Source organism: Rosa chinensis, chromosome 7, assembly GCF_002994745.2.
Source record: "Rosa chinensis cultivar Old Blush chromosome 7, RchiOBHm-V2, whole genome shotgun sequence".
Lineage (NCBI taxonomy): Eukaryota > Viridiplantae > Streptophyta > Magnoliopsida > Rosales > Rosaceae > Rosa > Rosa chinensis.
Genome location: NC_037094.1, coordinates 33,706,622 through 33,723,165, shown reverse-complemented (window position 1 = coordinate 33,723,165; position 16,544 = coordinate 33,706,622). Strand labels below are relative to the sequence as shown.

Genomic DNA, 16,544 nt, shown 5'->3' with positions numbered 1-16,544 from the left:
TATTACCCTTTCATCTTACAAATTGCTAACTACAGAATCGGTTTCTTTTTTGTTTTTGAAAAAAAAGTAATATTTTTTAAGAACGATTAACTTTCAAACCAAAAAAAAAAAATGAATGATCAATGTTTACAATCAATAAAGAGGAGCATCTTTAACATCAATTTGAGCGGTAATTAAGAGAAAGAAAAAAAAAAAACACTATAGGTGGTTGAGTTGGTAAAAGCCTCCAGGTGTGAAACCCCCACACCCGGGTTCTAATCCCGCCGACGCTTATTGGAGTTAAATCCTAATATATTCTTGGTGACAGGGAGGAGGCAGCGTTTTGACAAGATTCCCCGAGCACAGATTAGTCTCTGGGCCTAGGAAGCTTTTGAGAACACCGTGTGATTGACAAATCAAAAAAAAAATAAAAAAATCTAATACTCAACATTTTCGTGGTTGTTTTCACTTCTTGGAAATAGAAAAACAATGCTTCTACAAATTGATGCAGATTGTCAGTATTCCAATTAAAGGCTATGTTTCTCGCCTATGCACTCAATGGTGATGCTCATTAAAAACAAAAGATATAGTCCAACTGGAACTCAGTGAAACAATAGATAATAATCTCTCCCACTGTGCAGGAATAAAACAAAATAAAACTTCTAATAGAAAAATTTCTTTGAGTTATCCTTGTAACTAAGCCACCAAGTTATCGACCTCCGGATAAACACAGTTGTTTTTTGCTAGTGATCTAGCCAAAAGAAAGTACATTCGATGAACGAAGAACCCCAAAGCGCTATGTTGTGTGCATGAATCTCATACTTGAAATCCATACTTGATCTCATAATAAAGAAAAAGTGGTCAACCTACTTTCGACACCTCTACACTTAAAGTTACTAAAGACACCCAAATCTAGGCCACCCAAGTCTTGAGCATTCGAATTACTGGCACCTAGGCAACCCATTTCTAGCAGCCTACATCTTCTGACACAGAGCAGTCAATGAACGAGAACTCAAACTACCTTTAGAGCTCTAGCAACTTTTTAAGTCTTTTCCTATGAATTTGGAGCCTTCAAATCAACCAACTCACCCACTAACAAAATCGCTAGTTACTCCAGCCAGTCTCCCCTATGGTGCGAAGTCTTAGCATACAGGTTGTACTCGATTTGTAAGCCTCCAATGTTGGATGGGTGCTAGTCGAAAGAGATTAACCCCTCAAGTTCGCCCTTTGGCAATGAAATTTGAAGAGCCAAGCCATAATGGCCAGGATTTTAGGTAAAGAAAAGCTGTCAACATGATTCATCACTCGTATAATCGAATCAAAACATTGGTTTGGATGTGTGTATATATAATAACAGTAGATTACAGAGCAAAATTATACATCATATATATATATATAGAAAATAACAGTAGATTACGGACCAAAATCAAAACCCAAGTGACTTCATTTATTCTTTAAATAAGCTCATTATAGAAAGTGCAAAAACAGTATAACATCTTTTTTGAAGAAAGGGTTGTCAATCCATTGATAAACCAAGAATGTAGGTAACAATTCATGACACAGTCGGAAAGTAACCCTAGGTTTACAAGCAATAAACCAAAAATAAGGATTCTGGAGTCTATTAGAGATAAATGAGAAAACTCTCAATTTGATTGATAATATGATAAAAGATAGGTTCTGCAGCCTTTTAAAGTTGCTTATATATGAGAAAAGAAACCCTAGGACAACTAACAATGAAACTCTAAAGCCCACGGGTAAAAACAAAACAAATCCTAAACAAACTAGAAAACTGAATATTCTGAAAAATAGTAAATTGCAGTTTTGAGACCCTAAATGACCCCGAAAACCCGAAAATGCCCACACATTTTGTTCTTGGCGTCGTTCCCTTTCCGGAAAGCTATAGCAATTAAGATTCGGACACTAAATGCCAAAGTTGCAGACTTGCAGCAAACCGGGTTTTCCTCCTTTTCCACGATCAAGCTATTCTTCAATTCTTATCGCCATTCGCTCTGCATCAATTCACCTCGCGGGCTACGTCAAAATTGAGCTATGCAAGGTAACCATGACAATGTTAGGGTGATGGACCACAGTCCACCCTAACTTATTCAAAAACACCTGGGAACACCCTTTCTTGTTTACTAGTTTTCTTAATTTTGTTCTTAAGATTAGTTAGTTTAATAATTTTTTGATCCATAACCAAGGTTTCTTGTTCCATTTGGTACGATATTACCAAGCAATTGATGTATCTATTCTGATGAGAAATACATTTTCACTTTGAGCGCATGACAATTGTGTACCAACTTAGGTATCTCTTTCTACTTAAAGATTGTGGACCCTATCTATTGATAGCTAAATTAAAGCTATTAATCTTCCTTACGTTCTGCAGAATGTCAATTGTAGTGTAGGAAAATAAGGGTATCTTGTAGAGGATTAACTTAAACTAAATACTTCAGAAAAGTCACCAAAAGTGACTAGCTACTACTTCTACTGAACAACAAAAATCAAATTAAAAACCTAACCATAACAACTCAGAAAAATATGAAAATTTACAAAGAAGTACTAAACACACATAGCGTACACTACTCAAAAGTAAAGACAGAGGACAGAGAGTAAAGAAAATTAAAAACAAATCTTAATGTGGTTTCAAAATCAATGGGTAAGGCTAGCTAAGGAGATGCATCCACCCCCGACAATCACACACAAAACAATTGGTCCAATTCTAATTCAATTAACTTAGATGAAGATGCTCATGTTGGTTTAGTATGCTTGAACACAACCTATTATCCTTTTTTACTTTTACGTTACACAAGAAGTACTGCTTTACACCTAGATTATTCTCTACCATGCAACCCAAACATATGCTTATTAGATTTGACAAGCAGAGATTATTAAGGTCTAAAAAGGTTTGAGACATCACAAGGTATCACAATAAACTTAGCGTGTTGTTTAACCAAGGGTTTGGTTTACTTGCTAGTGAAAATTAATAATTGCCTCTCTAGATAGTTTGTGGAGTCCAGCTATTGACACATGCATCAAACAATCAAAATGGTAGAATCCTAACATGTATACTAAGTGGGCCTCCAAAACATACAAGTAAAGAACTCAACAATAAACAACTAGTAAATAAAACCTCATTTGAATTAATCGAAAAACAAACTGAATGTCAAAATCATTTGTGGATCATGTCTAGGGGCTTCAACACCACCTTTACTAAGAGAAATTTAGCTACACATCATTGGAACCAAAAACACAAAAGAGTTCATGAAGGTAGAAGACACCAAAAATCAGAAAATAGGGAAGTACATATTGAGGATCGATCTTGGAAAGCTAGCGATCGATCGTTCAGGCAGGGATTTCAGTTCTTCTGCTTCTTGAGTTCTTATGATCTTTTGCTTTTTCATATGTGCGATGGTGTCTGACTTCAACGTCAACAAAGGATTTTTATGTTGTTTCTTGCATCATTCTTCATTTCTTTTGGGATGCTAACTCCTTGGCTTCAAGGACAGCTTTCTTGTGAATATTCTTATTGGTTTATGATTACATATCATCACCCTATCTAATATGAGCTTGCCAAGTCATTTACTTGCTGAATACTCCCATCTCCAACCCAACAACTTTGCTTGAGCTCTCCTTGGTTTGTCAAGAGTCCATGATTCTCAGTAAATTCTACTATAATCTCTTGAAAAAAAATTCTCATGTTAAACTTATTTTTCCCTAAGGTGTTTATGTCCAACGTAGTATTAAACAAGCACTAAGAGATCAAGATAGTTTCATGAGCAAGATGCGATTGATTATGAATATGAAGTTTGAGGAGTACTAGTTTGATTACAATTTGATCCGCTTAGAATTGTGGTCTTGATAGATCTTCATTATAAAATATAATTTGTGGAGTCAACTTACAACAAGCTTTATAGAGAAAATTCTTCGCAATTGAAGTTTGTTAGTGACACATTATCTTCTCTTTTTGATGCATATGCTGCAAAATGGTCTAATCTTAATAGTTTGAGTTGTTCAATGATTGAGACTTATTCTGAAATTGAAGGTGAAAACATCCTCTTTTTTTTTTTTTTTTTTGTGAAAATGAGGTTTGGAACCCAGCCTAACTGGGAGGCAGGAGGCTCAGCCCCACACCCGTTATTTATATTATTTAGGTGAACACAAAATTTAAACATGCCAGGAATTCGCCATTTGACAAATCAACATCATCAAGAATGGTGCTAGCAATAGATTACACCCGCCAACCACGACCAAAAGAGAAGTTAATGGGCTTAAAACTGGAATAGTCAAAGAACATCAAAGGAGCAAACTTCACAATTCCAATTAGGATGTTTGTCAAGGGAACCCCTACAAAGCAGCATCTTAATTATTCCATGATTCACATAAGGTGCATTTCTTCTTAAGATGCAGAGACCTTCTTCATCATGGACCACCTCATTATAGCTCAAACATACTTCTTTCTTTTTTATCTCAAGGCATGATACATATAGAGTTAATTACTGGTTACTCTCTATACTTATAGGGTTTCGTCGTTTCAGTCCCTGACCTTCGAATTTCACCTAAACAGTCCCTGAACTCTCAATTTCCTCCCATTTCATCCCTGTCATCAAGCTCCGTCCAAATTAACTGTTAAATTGCTAACGTGGCATCAATTTCACACCGAAATGTCTATTTTACCCTCAATTACCTTTTTTTTTTGTTGCCCTTTTTCCTTTTTTACCTCGTCTTCTTCCAGGCTCTCTCTTTCTCTGTTCTCTGTTCTATGTTCTCTCTCTCTCTCTCTCTCTCTCTCTCTCTCTCTCTCTCTCTCTCTCTCTCTCTCTCTCTCTCTCTCTCTCTCTCTCTCTCTCTCTCTCTCTCTCTCTCTTCCCTAAACTAATGTTAACGACCTCCCATGTGGGTAGTCCTTGGCGGCGGCGGCGCGACGCCGTTTTGGTGGATCTGAAGTGCTTCAGGTGCACCATTTGAGCCTCGCTGGCCATCATTTCGGAAAGGGTCGGGCTCCACTGCGGCGGCAGCGACACCGTGAGCATACTATTGAACCTAGTGAAGCTCGAGTTATACGAATAGTTTTGGCCATTGGTCAAAGTGGGAGTGAAGTCCATGACTGGGGATAAGATCCCCGGAGAGAATCGGATCCTGAACGATGACGACGACGAAGAATTCGAGATGGGTAGTCCTCAACCTGATCGAGCTCGTGAGTCGGGTCAATGGGTAGTCTGCCTTGGTGGGAATGGGTCGGGATTGGTTTTGAGGTAGGACAGCACCAAGAGTTCTTGGGCGAGACAATCGTAGGCAAGTCAAGCTTTCGGGTCAGGTTGTTGTTGTTGTTGCAGCGTCTGGGTTTAGTGCTTGGCTGTTGATGGGGGTGGGCTTTGAGAGCAGCAGTAGTAGTACTAGTAGATGTGGCTGTTGCCATGAAATTGAATAAAATAATGCGAGAAACACACAGTGAAATCCGGCAATGTTTGTTAGGCATATTCATCTCCAAAGAAGGAGAGATAAATAGAGGAGGACAGAGAGAGCTGGGTTTGGGTTTGTTTTTAGAAGAAGAAGATGGAGATAAACAGAGGAGGAAAGACAGCCTGGAGGAAGAAGAAGAGGTAAAAAGGAAAAAGGAAAAAAAGAGAGAGAGTTAAAAAAAAAAAAAAAGTAATTGAGGGTAAAATTGACATTTTGAAGTGAAATGGATGCCACGTTAGCAATTTAACGGTTAATTTGGATGGAGCTTGACAGCAGGGACGAAATTGAGAGTTCAGGGACTTTTTAGGTGAAATTCGAAGGTCAGGAACTGAAACGATAAAACCCTATAAGTATAGAGAGTAACCAGTAATTAATCAATACATATATACTTGACCTCATGTTCTCGTCCTCCCTTGCTTGACAACACACCTGAAGGAAAGAAAACCTTTAAAACACAAACAAAAGGAACGACAATCACCACAAGCAATCAACTATTAAAAATAAAAAAAGAACGGGGCATAGGATATAAAGGCGGAGTCTTGGCAGTAGTTAATCTTCAGAAGATAACTGAAGTCTCCATCGTCAACTCCATTTCGTGGCTCTAGATTTTCAATCATTTGAGATTGCAGGTGTCGTTTGTCAATCAATACATCTTGCAAGGAGATCTCAATCGCTCTTGTGTACTTAGAGATTGCAATCCGGAGAAAATGGTCGGCTAATTGCAGCATCAGCTTGTGCGGAGAAATTACTTTGCAATACTGCGTTGAGATTGGTTGAAATTTGCACCAGACAATAATTGTCTGCAAGTAGGGGATGCTATAGTGCTCGAGCCAATGGAGTAGCACCCTAAAGTTACATTCAAAGTTCATGTATTCCGCATTCAAAGATGTATGTAGGGTGGTATCAAAAACATGCATGTCAGTGCTTTATGCCAACTTTGGCTACTTATTTCACAAGAACAAAAAAGAACCGGGCAACTATTCTATGATTTCAGGATTTTCATCTTCATCATCAAAAAACTTGTTATTTTATGTGTAGGACGTTGATGCTTGTTACAAGAATAGTTCAAGTTCAAGTATGAAAAATGATTTGTATAAGTATATTGATGAAGAAATGCTAGATAGAAAGCATGAGTTAAATGTTATTTATGGTATTCTATACTTAATTCATTTGACTTGTAATATGCTAAAGATTTCTTGTTTCTGTCTTTACCTCTGCATTTGCATTTAGTATTAGTATAGTAGAGTATTAGATCATTTTGTAACTCATTATTGCATGGAACAATTCATTAGTAGACTTCCTATGATATAGTTTTGAATGTCACGTTAATGAAACACCATCATGAAAGGGAGTTCACTAAAGCTACATTTTCAGTTTACAAATTACTTGACGTAAAAGCTAATTATGGGACTAGATTGATTAAAATTAGACAACATAAAGGTACATATGATGAAATTAGATGTGCAAGAGCACAACTAAATTAAAGTGCAAATGTCAAATAGGTAAAATGAAATTAGCCCTTATAATAATCATAAACAAAAGACTAAATAGGATTATAAGACAATTTGATCTTCTTATGAAGAAATAATGATTATATAAACAAAGAGTGGAATTGGGGTGAGAAACTGCAGGAGTCGACGAGTCGTCACTGAAGATGGACAACATTGGAGGCAGCCAACATGACATTAGAGGTGGGTGGTCTGTTGGTTAAGAAAAGACAGATGTTTGAACAAAAATAGTGGGCAAAATTGTTAGTTTCATGTAAAAAATGTGGATGAGATGCTCAAAATAGTAAACTTTTTTTTTTTTAAAAGAACAGTTCCACTCTTTTTAGAGAGCTTCTATTCATACCTCAAAAATCAACATTTGGATCACTCTAATTTTCAAGTGATAGTTGACTTTGTCAACTTATGTCAAATTACCAATAAAGACACAAAAGAGGAAAAAAAAAGTCTCTCCTTACATCTACAAACAGTAGTAGTCTTCAACTTAGAGAAAACTTTATTCTCCAACTTTAACCCTAAAATATACATTGCTAAAGGGCTTTCACATTGAGTTTTTATGTAATTTTGAAAGATGATGCAATTGGTAGACATTTAAATTTTTGGTTTTTTTACTTCTTTTTTTTTTTTTTTCTATTTATCAGTTTTTTTTTAGATTCTGAAGTTTGATGCTTGGTTGATGTGTACTGGGAATGATTGGGTGGAAAGCTTGCAAGTTCTAATGGCATTAGCGATGTTAGTTGTTTCGGTCATTATTTCAGCAGTAACTTACCATTAATACTTGCAAGGAGATTGTTGTGCAGAAATGATCTTTGTGAGCAGCATGGATCACAATACCTGTTTATGATTTGTTCAAAGAGACAAGAATTTATACTCACACCATTCACGAGAATGGTAAAATCCTCGGTATTTTTAACATCATCAGAATTAGTAGCTGGTATTGGAAGTCCAACATCTTCTAACATTTTGAAGCCAAATTTACTATATACTATTTGTGAGTTAACTGTTCATCGGCTTAGTAACAGGATCGGCCCAAGCCGAGCCGGCAGTGTGAAATGACGATTTTGCCCTTCTTTCCGCCCTAGGTATAAAAACTTTCTTCAGCTTACGCCCAATCTTATTTCTTCTCTCTCAAATCTCGATCAAATCTCTTGATCGAGATCAAGCCAGTTGCACTCGTCTTTCATCTTTGGGAAGATCCGATTCAGCAATAAGATATCTTTGAGACTTTGAGCTTCAGGTAAGCTTCTTATTTAGTTGATTGGTTTTGAATGTCGGTGCATGCAATTTTGGGTGGTGCATTTGAAGGTGGGTATGTAGGTATGTGGGTTTATCTAGCTGTGTTTGGTTTTGCATTTCATTTGGTTTTGTGGGTGATTTAGCATTTTCGTTATCTGGGTTTTGTGTAGGTTTGCATTTGAGCTGGGTTTTGTGGAATCAGATATGGGAAATAGTTAAATTCAGTAAATCGTTTCATGCATGTGTTAGTATATATCATTTTTTTCATTTATTAGTTAATTGTTCTGTTGTTATCTCTGCGATCAATTCTTGATTTGATATCTTCATGAACACTACTTTTTTCTTCTTTTTTGGTTCCAAGTGTAGCACCTTTCTTATTCATACTGTATTGGTAATTGTTTTTTTCCTCTCTGTTCAAAGGTATTGAATCAAACCAGCTCTTCTATAGGTTTACTTCATTCCATTTCATTCTATTAGTTTGTTTGACCAGGTGGCTATGGAAGAGCTACTGAGAGAATGAGTAAGTGGGAATGCTTGGATGGTATCTGTGGTGTTATAAATTGGGTATTTTTTGGCTTTGAGTATTTGAGAACTTGATTGTGAAATTGATTTTTGTTTTTCATTTTGTTTTTGTGGTTTATGTTTGTTTTGAATTTGTGACTTTTTTAATGTATTGGTGGCATGGTTTTCTAATTTGATTTTTTGGCTATTTGGGATTTGTAGGGTTGTAGTTGGTGATGGCTTCTGTTGCTGTGGTTGAGCTTTGAGTTTTTGGTTTAGTTGAATGCACTTGGCAGGTAAATTAATTGGATGTCAATTAAGATAAAATAAAATAAAAAAAAGACTCATTAACCTAATAGCTAAAACTTATGGGTTCCCTTTGAGTTGCATTTAGTAGCACGACCTGATAGTAGGACACATTGATAAGTTATCTTTCTGGAAAGTGAAAACTATGTAACCAAACTAAGTCAATCATCTTTGAACAAAAACTTTTACTATCCAAGTTTTTGTTTTATTTGGACACACCTCATGACATTTAGAAGCATTGCTTTTTTATATGAGTCGATTAATGGCTGACATAAGCCCTCTATACTCCCTCATTGACTTTTCGTATTTCATCATAAATGGGTCTAAATGATTTGATTTGTCTATTTTTGTAGTGAAAGATCTAAGGCATGCATCAACAGTTGGCACGATGGAGTTTGATTCTATTAAGATCATATCTGCCCCTGGATTGCATTAACAGGTAATGAAGCACCTGGATGGAAACAAGCACTCTCAACTAGGGCTGGATTTGGTACGGTAACCGTGTTTTTGCCTCTGAGCTGACTACCCACTGAAACACATTGGTAGGCTAAAAACTAATGCCACTACCGTGTTGGAAAAGTCGGTAATCGTATATTTCAGTTATCGAGATTATGGTCGGTTTTGTCTCGGTTCAGGCCCAATCGAAGAGGATGATTGGGCCTAATATTGATAAACATTTATGTAGGCCAATCACCCATTGTAGGCTGTTTTTAGACCATTTTTCTTGTTCAGTTTTTACCAAATACATAAAAGTTATTAAGCTTGTACTTAACTTTGCAATTTCCTGATAATACATCTTCATCAAGTCTATTCCTCACCTTCTTATGGAGATGTGAGTTTTAGACTTGATGTTTTCACGTTTTCTCTTTCAGCTGAAATCTTTCAGTTCTACATTCACAAATTAGAAGCTCACATATCATATGTGACTGATGTCCAAGTCTAAAAGTTATTGAATATTACAGAACCTTAAATTGAAATAAACAAAAAGATGCAAGTGATTTGATGATTCCAATGACTAGACAAAAAAAAAAAAAAACAGCAGCTGCATCCAAATCTTTAAGTACACTCCAAACACTAGACAAAAAAATGCACAGCAGCTATATTTTCGATCTGGATGTTTGCACCATCCAAATCTTCAAGCAGTAGTTGTCGTCGACGAGTTCGCACCTCCCAAATGCAGCGCAGCAGTTTTTTCAATGTTAAAACCACAAAAAGAATACAAATAGCCAAGTCAATACAGAAATAAGTTGATGTATTAATAAATAAAAAAATTCAAGTACGCTAATATTTCCAGATTATACCTTTCTGCAGTTCTTCTAGATCCTTATACAAGGGCATCTCATCCGTTGTTGGTTCTGAATAGAAATTAGGCTGCTCAGCTCTCAACCAATTACTAGTGCAGACTAGTGCCTTAACCATTTTAGGAGTGAGTGAACTCCTAAAGGGGTCAACTACCCTTTTTCCCAAGTTAAATGCATTCTCACTTGCCACAGTAGAGCAAGGAATTGTAAAAATGTCTTTAGCAAGCTTGGAAAGAATAGGATATGCAGCTACATTGACCTCTACCATTGTGAAACATCAAACCCTTTGACTAAATGATTGACATATCTATCTACAAGGTACTTGTCAACCTCGTTGCATATCATTTCATGTTCATTTTCGAGTCTTTCTTGCATGAGATCAGCAAGTATCTCAGCTTGTCCATCTTCTAGACTATCAAACTCAACCCCCTCCATTGCTGCAACACCATCTGAATGGTTTGGTTGACTTAAACCCCCCTCACAGCCCCTATACTCATCATACATTCTCAACAAAATGTTCTTCAAGTCCCTTGTTATCTTCTCATTTGTGCTAGCTCTGACTCCCACCCTTAAAAATGCTGCTTTCTGATATTGCAGTTTCCAGCGAGGGTCTGGGACATTTGCAATTCCTATGATTTGATTCATGGTTTCAAAGCTGCCCCAATATTTGTTGAATTTTGCTTTCATCCCCACTGCCACCCTCTGCAAAACCTCATCAGAATCATCATTTGCCTTCTTATCAATCTCTGTTTGAAGGCCGATCGTCTCTTTGAACTGCAAGTTTGTAGTAACTGATTTCCAAGCACTCAATTTGAGTGTTGTCTTGTAAAACTTTTTGAGGAAATGCACTAAAGCTTGAGCATTTCTCCAATCTGCCTCTACGGGAGGGCCTGTCCTCTTCCTACCTTTGGTATCTTTCTCCTCAAAATAATGCCTAAACTGCACATCTTCATCACCCATCCTATCAAACACTTTCTTATATTTTAATGCCACAGCAAGCATTAAATAAGTGCTATTCCACCTAGTGATCACATCTAGGGGAACATTCGCATTCTTATTCAAGTGCTCAAGAACAGAAAACTCCCTAAACTTATCTAATAGACTTGAACTTGACCTAATAAACTTGACACAATGCCAAATTGCATCAATCTCATCCTCTAATTCTTTGATTCCATACTTGACAATCAAATTGATGATGTGAAATGCACATCGAAGGTGCAAGAAGTCCCCATCAAAGCTTAAAGTGTTCATGTTCCTCAGCCTTCTTTTCATGTAGACAACTGCTAGGTCATTTGCACTAGCATTGCCCACTGTGATAGTGAACACCCTATTGATATCTCATTCCCTCAAACACTGCTCTAGGACCCTCCCTATATCTTCCCCTTTGTGACTGGTAATTGAATAAAAGTTAATAATCCTTTTGTACAATTTGCAGTCGTTGTCCATGAAATTGCCAGTGACCACCATGTAGTTAATGTTCTAAATTGATGTCCAAGTGTCAGTGGTTACACTATCTCTCTTTGCATGCTGTGCAAAGATCGACATCATCTTTCCCTTCTCAGATTGGTACAATTCTCACACTCCCTTGGCCACTAACTTTTTACTTGATTGAATCCACTGTGGCTGAGCTTCTAGCATAAATGCTTTAAACCCAAAACCCTCCACATGCCTAAAGGGAAGTTCATCCCTTATGATCATCTTGTACAGCTTCTCATCTATCCTACCCTGATTAAATCTGTGATATTGTGAAGCCCCGGAAACATTATCCCTAGCTAATATAGTCTGCCATTTCTCAATTGGTTTCTCAAATAGAGGGTTAACCTTGCAGTTTCTTCCATGTAACCAGCAAGAACTGGTTCCATTCTTTGAACTTAAAGCAGGAACTAATGCTTTACAGTAGTTGCATTGTGCATTCTGTGGGTCAGGCTTGCCATCAGGGAGCAAAGGCCTTGTAAAACACTCTCATACTCGACTCTGTTTCCTACCTTTTGTGGTCTTATCTATTTTTTTTTCTTTTCCCTAACCCCGCAGTAGCTTCCACCGATTGAGGATTTGGATTTGGTGTTTCAGTTGGGGTTAGAGTGGGAACTAAGTTAGGGGTACTATTATCTATTTTTGGTAAGTTACCTACTGGTGGTAAAGGGTTTTGGTTATCATTTGGGGAAACACTAACATATTGACAACTTGCAGTAACCATGTTTGAAGTTATGGACAGGGATGAACATCAATGACTTCCTGACCTACTTGTAGAAGCCATGGTCTACAATGAGAAAAGATAGATTCACTTTTGATCAGTTTTATCTAAGGGGTATCTATTTTGTTTTATATGATAACAATTAGATTAAATAGCAACATATAATTAAAAGCAACAGATGAGTTTCATACTTTCAAACTTTTCCAATCATGTTCAATTTATACTTAAAAGCAACATACAATTAAAAGCAACAACTTCATACTTTGCAATCATGTTCAGTTTATACTTAAAAGCAACAGCTTCATACTTTGCAATCATGTTCAGTTTATAGTTTATACTTAACTACAAGTCCTTTTCAGTACAAGCAGAATAGATAGCATAAACTTATACACACAGAAAGTCACAAAATAATTAATAAGAGAACAGATCCTTATAAAAAAAAAACCCTAGCAAGACTTTTCTCTCAACCCTAGCTAGCCTACGGCCTCGTTGCCTCCACCGTCAATTTTCTACCCTTCTCTCCCACTTCTCTCAATCCATGGCTTCCATTGATGCAGTCACAATGAGCTTTGCTGCCTCCCTTGCTCTTGCTGAGGGCGGTAGCGCCCATGATATCGGGAAAATTGGTGGTGGTCCTGTGCACAGGTCATCCCAATCCTTTCTTCTTGGCAAACCATTGACCCAAAAGTAGTTTGATTTGAAGGCTTTCAAATCTCACTTTCACCGAACTTGGATGGTGGACAAGGAATTCAGGATCCAGGAGAGGGCTGGGGATCTGTTCCTATTCTCTTTCGAATCTATTTGAGACCGTAACAAAGCATTACGGGGAGGAGTCTAGTGTTATGATCGCGCTCCCGTGTATTTTGTAGAGTATGATGGAGTCAAAACATTGCATGAAGTCCAATTCAAGCATCTCCGAGTTTGGGTTAGGGTTTCTAGAATACTACCTCTTTATGAAGAGCCTGAGAATCTCACACTGATTGGGAACCTCCTCAGGGGTTTTTTGGATTATGATAATAATGAGTTCAAGAAAGGCTTGATTAGGGTATTATTCTCTCATGATGTGTCCAAGCCGATCTTGCTTGAACAAAAAGTTTATCTGGATGTTGGTGTCGAACCGATTCTTCAGTTTCAATTTGAACATTTGAAAGGGAGATGCTCTCAATGTGGACTTGTCACTCATGCCGGAATTGCTTGTGCGGAATCGTGTATGGCAAACCCTACTCCTAGGGTTTTGCATTTTCTTGGACCATCGACATCTGGAGGTTCGTTGTCTTTCTCAGCAAAGGACAAGAATGATCTCTTCACTACCTCTTCTTCCATCCCTTTGAAGAGGAAACCAGTTATTCGTCGATTGGAGCGGCCAATTCCCCCTACTTCTCCTTCGGTCCCTGCAAGGGATTTTGCTGTGACTGATGCTTCTTTGGAGCACGAGTTAGAGAAGGATAAGAATCCCATGTTAGAACCTTCCATAGAGACTTGTGATTTGGATGGTTCTGCAAGTATGCAAGTGCATCAAGAAGCTGGTTTGTCTTCTAAGAAAAGAAATCGAACAAGTGTTGGTAACCCTTCCCCCAAGAAATTCAAAACTATATTAGGTGGAAAGGTTCCAACCCTACAGGCTGATGCATTGGGATTGATTGAAGATGACAGTGATGTTGCTTTGCTAACTTTGAAGAAGAAGACCGGCAGGCCTCTTGGCAGCAAGAATAAGAATCAACGCACTAGTAAGAAGACTAATGGTAGTCTTCTGAAGCTCACCTATCCTCCAGCCACTGGTTCTACTTCCAGCCCTTGAGAGAAGGGCAAAGGAATCGAAAACTTTGATTTCATGGTTTCCTTTTTGCCTAATGCTAGAAGTGGGGTCTTCTACTACTTTCATCTTTGTTTTCTAGTTGTACACCAATTGAGGTCTCTAGGCGACTAGATCACTGCTTCATGAGAGGTAGGTAGGGAGGGTTTTGTTTCCTATTTTTAGGCTCAATAAGTGAGCGAATGTGTTTCTAATGAGGGTACCTATCTTTTGTTAGTTAGCACATACCATTTATGATTTTGGTATGAGACAGTATCTGATGTACGTGTCTTCTGGCCAAGGATATGTTCAATGAAAGTATCCATTTCCTAAAAAAAAAAAACTAATAAGAGAACAAGCAGAAACTTATTCACACAAAAAGTCTCAAAGTCACATACTAATTAATAAGAGTACAAGAGCAGAATAGATACTTCAAGTTCAAAGAATTTTAGCATCCTTAAAACATAATTATACATAAGAATTGGTAAAGTCATAATCAGAAACACCCATACACAAAGTCACAAGCAAATACTTCAAGTTCAAAGAATCAAAACCCAACCAAGCACACACAAGTTTAGACGTTTAGTTACCTAATCAAAGACCTCGATCACCTCTCTACCTCAGGATAAACTGATAAACCCTCAACTGAAATCTATGGTCAATACCTTCAAGCTTCAAAGGACTTTCCTACCAAAACACATATTAACATATATGTTAGATAACCACGATCAATTTCAACCATGAAATTAACAAAATCAACAACAAATTCCATTTTTTTCATACAAATTAGAGCAAAAGGAGTAACAAGAGTACAACACTAAAAGAAGATAAATTTTACCTAATTATTTGTGCTCGGAAACACCACTTGAACATTGTATAAGCCTCTGAGCAACCACTTCAACCAAGCAACTGATCTAGGGTTGGTCGAATGATTTGGGGATTTCAAAAATCAAATGATATCTGGGTTGAAACTTATGTTGGTGAGGTTCACATCAATGATCGATTGTTGTTTTTGAGATTGGATTGGGGCTGGGTTGGTTATGAGAGGAAGAGAGGGTCGAGACTTGAGAGAGAGGCTGCAGGCACAAGTTGCAAATGACCTAATTTGACTGACCCCTCTTAGGTTACCCTAATCTCCACAAAGATCCAACGGCTGTCATTCACAGATGCTAGAAATCAACGACTTAAAACATACCTAGTATTAAAAATAAGGATTAAATTTTGCTTACTATCTTGTACTTTCAAGGTTCATCAGTTTAGTCCCTACACTTCTAATTTAATCAGAAAAGTCCTTACACTCTCCAATTTCATCAAATCGATCCAATCCGTCACTATTCCGTTAATTTTTCGCCGTTAAAATGCTGACGTGGGACCTTCTCACAGGGAAAATTCATAAACTACCCATCGCTAGGCAGCCCGCCGAAGCGTTAGTGTTGTGAATGCAGATGGGTAGTTTGGAAATTTTTCCTGAAAATTGACACAGTGGTGACAGATTGGATCGATTTGATGAAATTGGAGAGTGCAAGGACATTTTTGATTAAATTTAGAAGTGCAGGGACTAAACTGATGAACCCTTGAAAGTACAGGGTAGTAAGCAGAATTTAGTCCTAAAAATAACTAAAAAAATAATAAAAGCACATATATATATATATATATATATATATATATATACGGTTGGTACGTAATACCGTATAAATATAATTGACGTACCTCTAGCTAGCTGCGTACGAATATACGGTACGGTAAAACCGAACCGGACCTTCGGTTACCATTTCTGTCAGCGCCGACGACGGCAATTCAGCCGGTTTCGGCAGGTCCGGCAATTTAACCTACCCCTACTCTCAACTTTACAATGTCAAGAAAGGTAAGAGTATGTAAAAATAAATCTGCTAAATTTTGATCATATTATTTTCAGCCTCTTTTCCAAAGCTTATGAGATCAAAAAAATTTGGATTATATAATGATTGAGATCAATACTTTTGAAATTGTTCTTGATTATGTCCCATAAAATTGCAAGGCAAGGTAAGTTTGAGTCAAGTGGTTTGTTGCAAATCTAGGAGTTCTGAAAGGGTTTTAAACAAAATTGTGGCGTTTATGCATGGTTTTGAAGACAAGGAATAAATTGACATTTGAATTGATAGTGACTATATCCAGCTATCATTGGTTCTATTGCTCATTAAAAAAAAAAAAAATATTAAAGAGATAATAGAAGAATACAAGAGCTTGATAATGCAAAAGTGAAATTTAGCTATCATATATAGGCTACTCTC

At 37.2% G+C, this 16,544-nt stretch overlaps 1 protein-coding gene across 1 annotated transcript; it reads right to left on the bottom strand.

Annotated features, from left to right (window-relative positions):
* Nucleotides 1-10,549: 10,549 nt before the first annotated feature.
* LOC112177802 (zinc finger BED domain-containing protein RICESLEEPER 2-like) lies at nt 10,550-11,539 on the bottom strand. The gene has a single exon (XM_024316056.1). It carries the CDS (start codon nt 11,537-11,539, stop codon nt 10,550-10,552), a length of 990 nt encoding a protein of 329 aa, XP_024171824.1.
* Nucleotides 11,540-16,544: the final 5,005 nt, after the last annotated feature.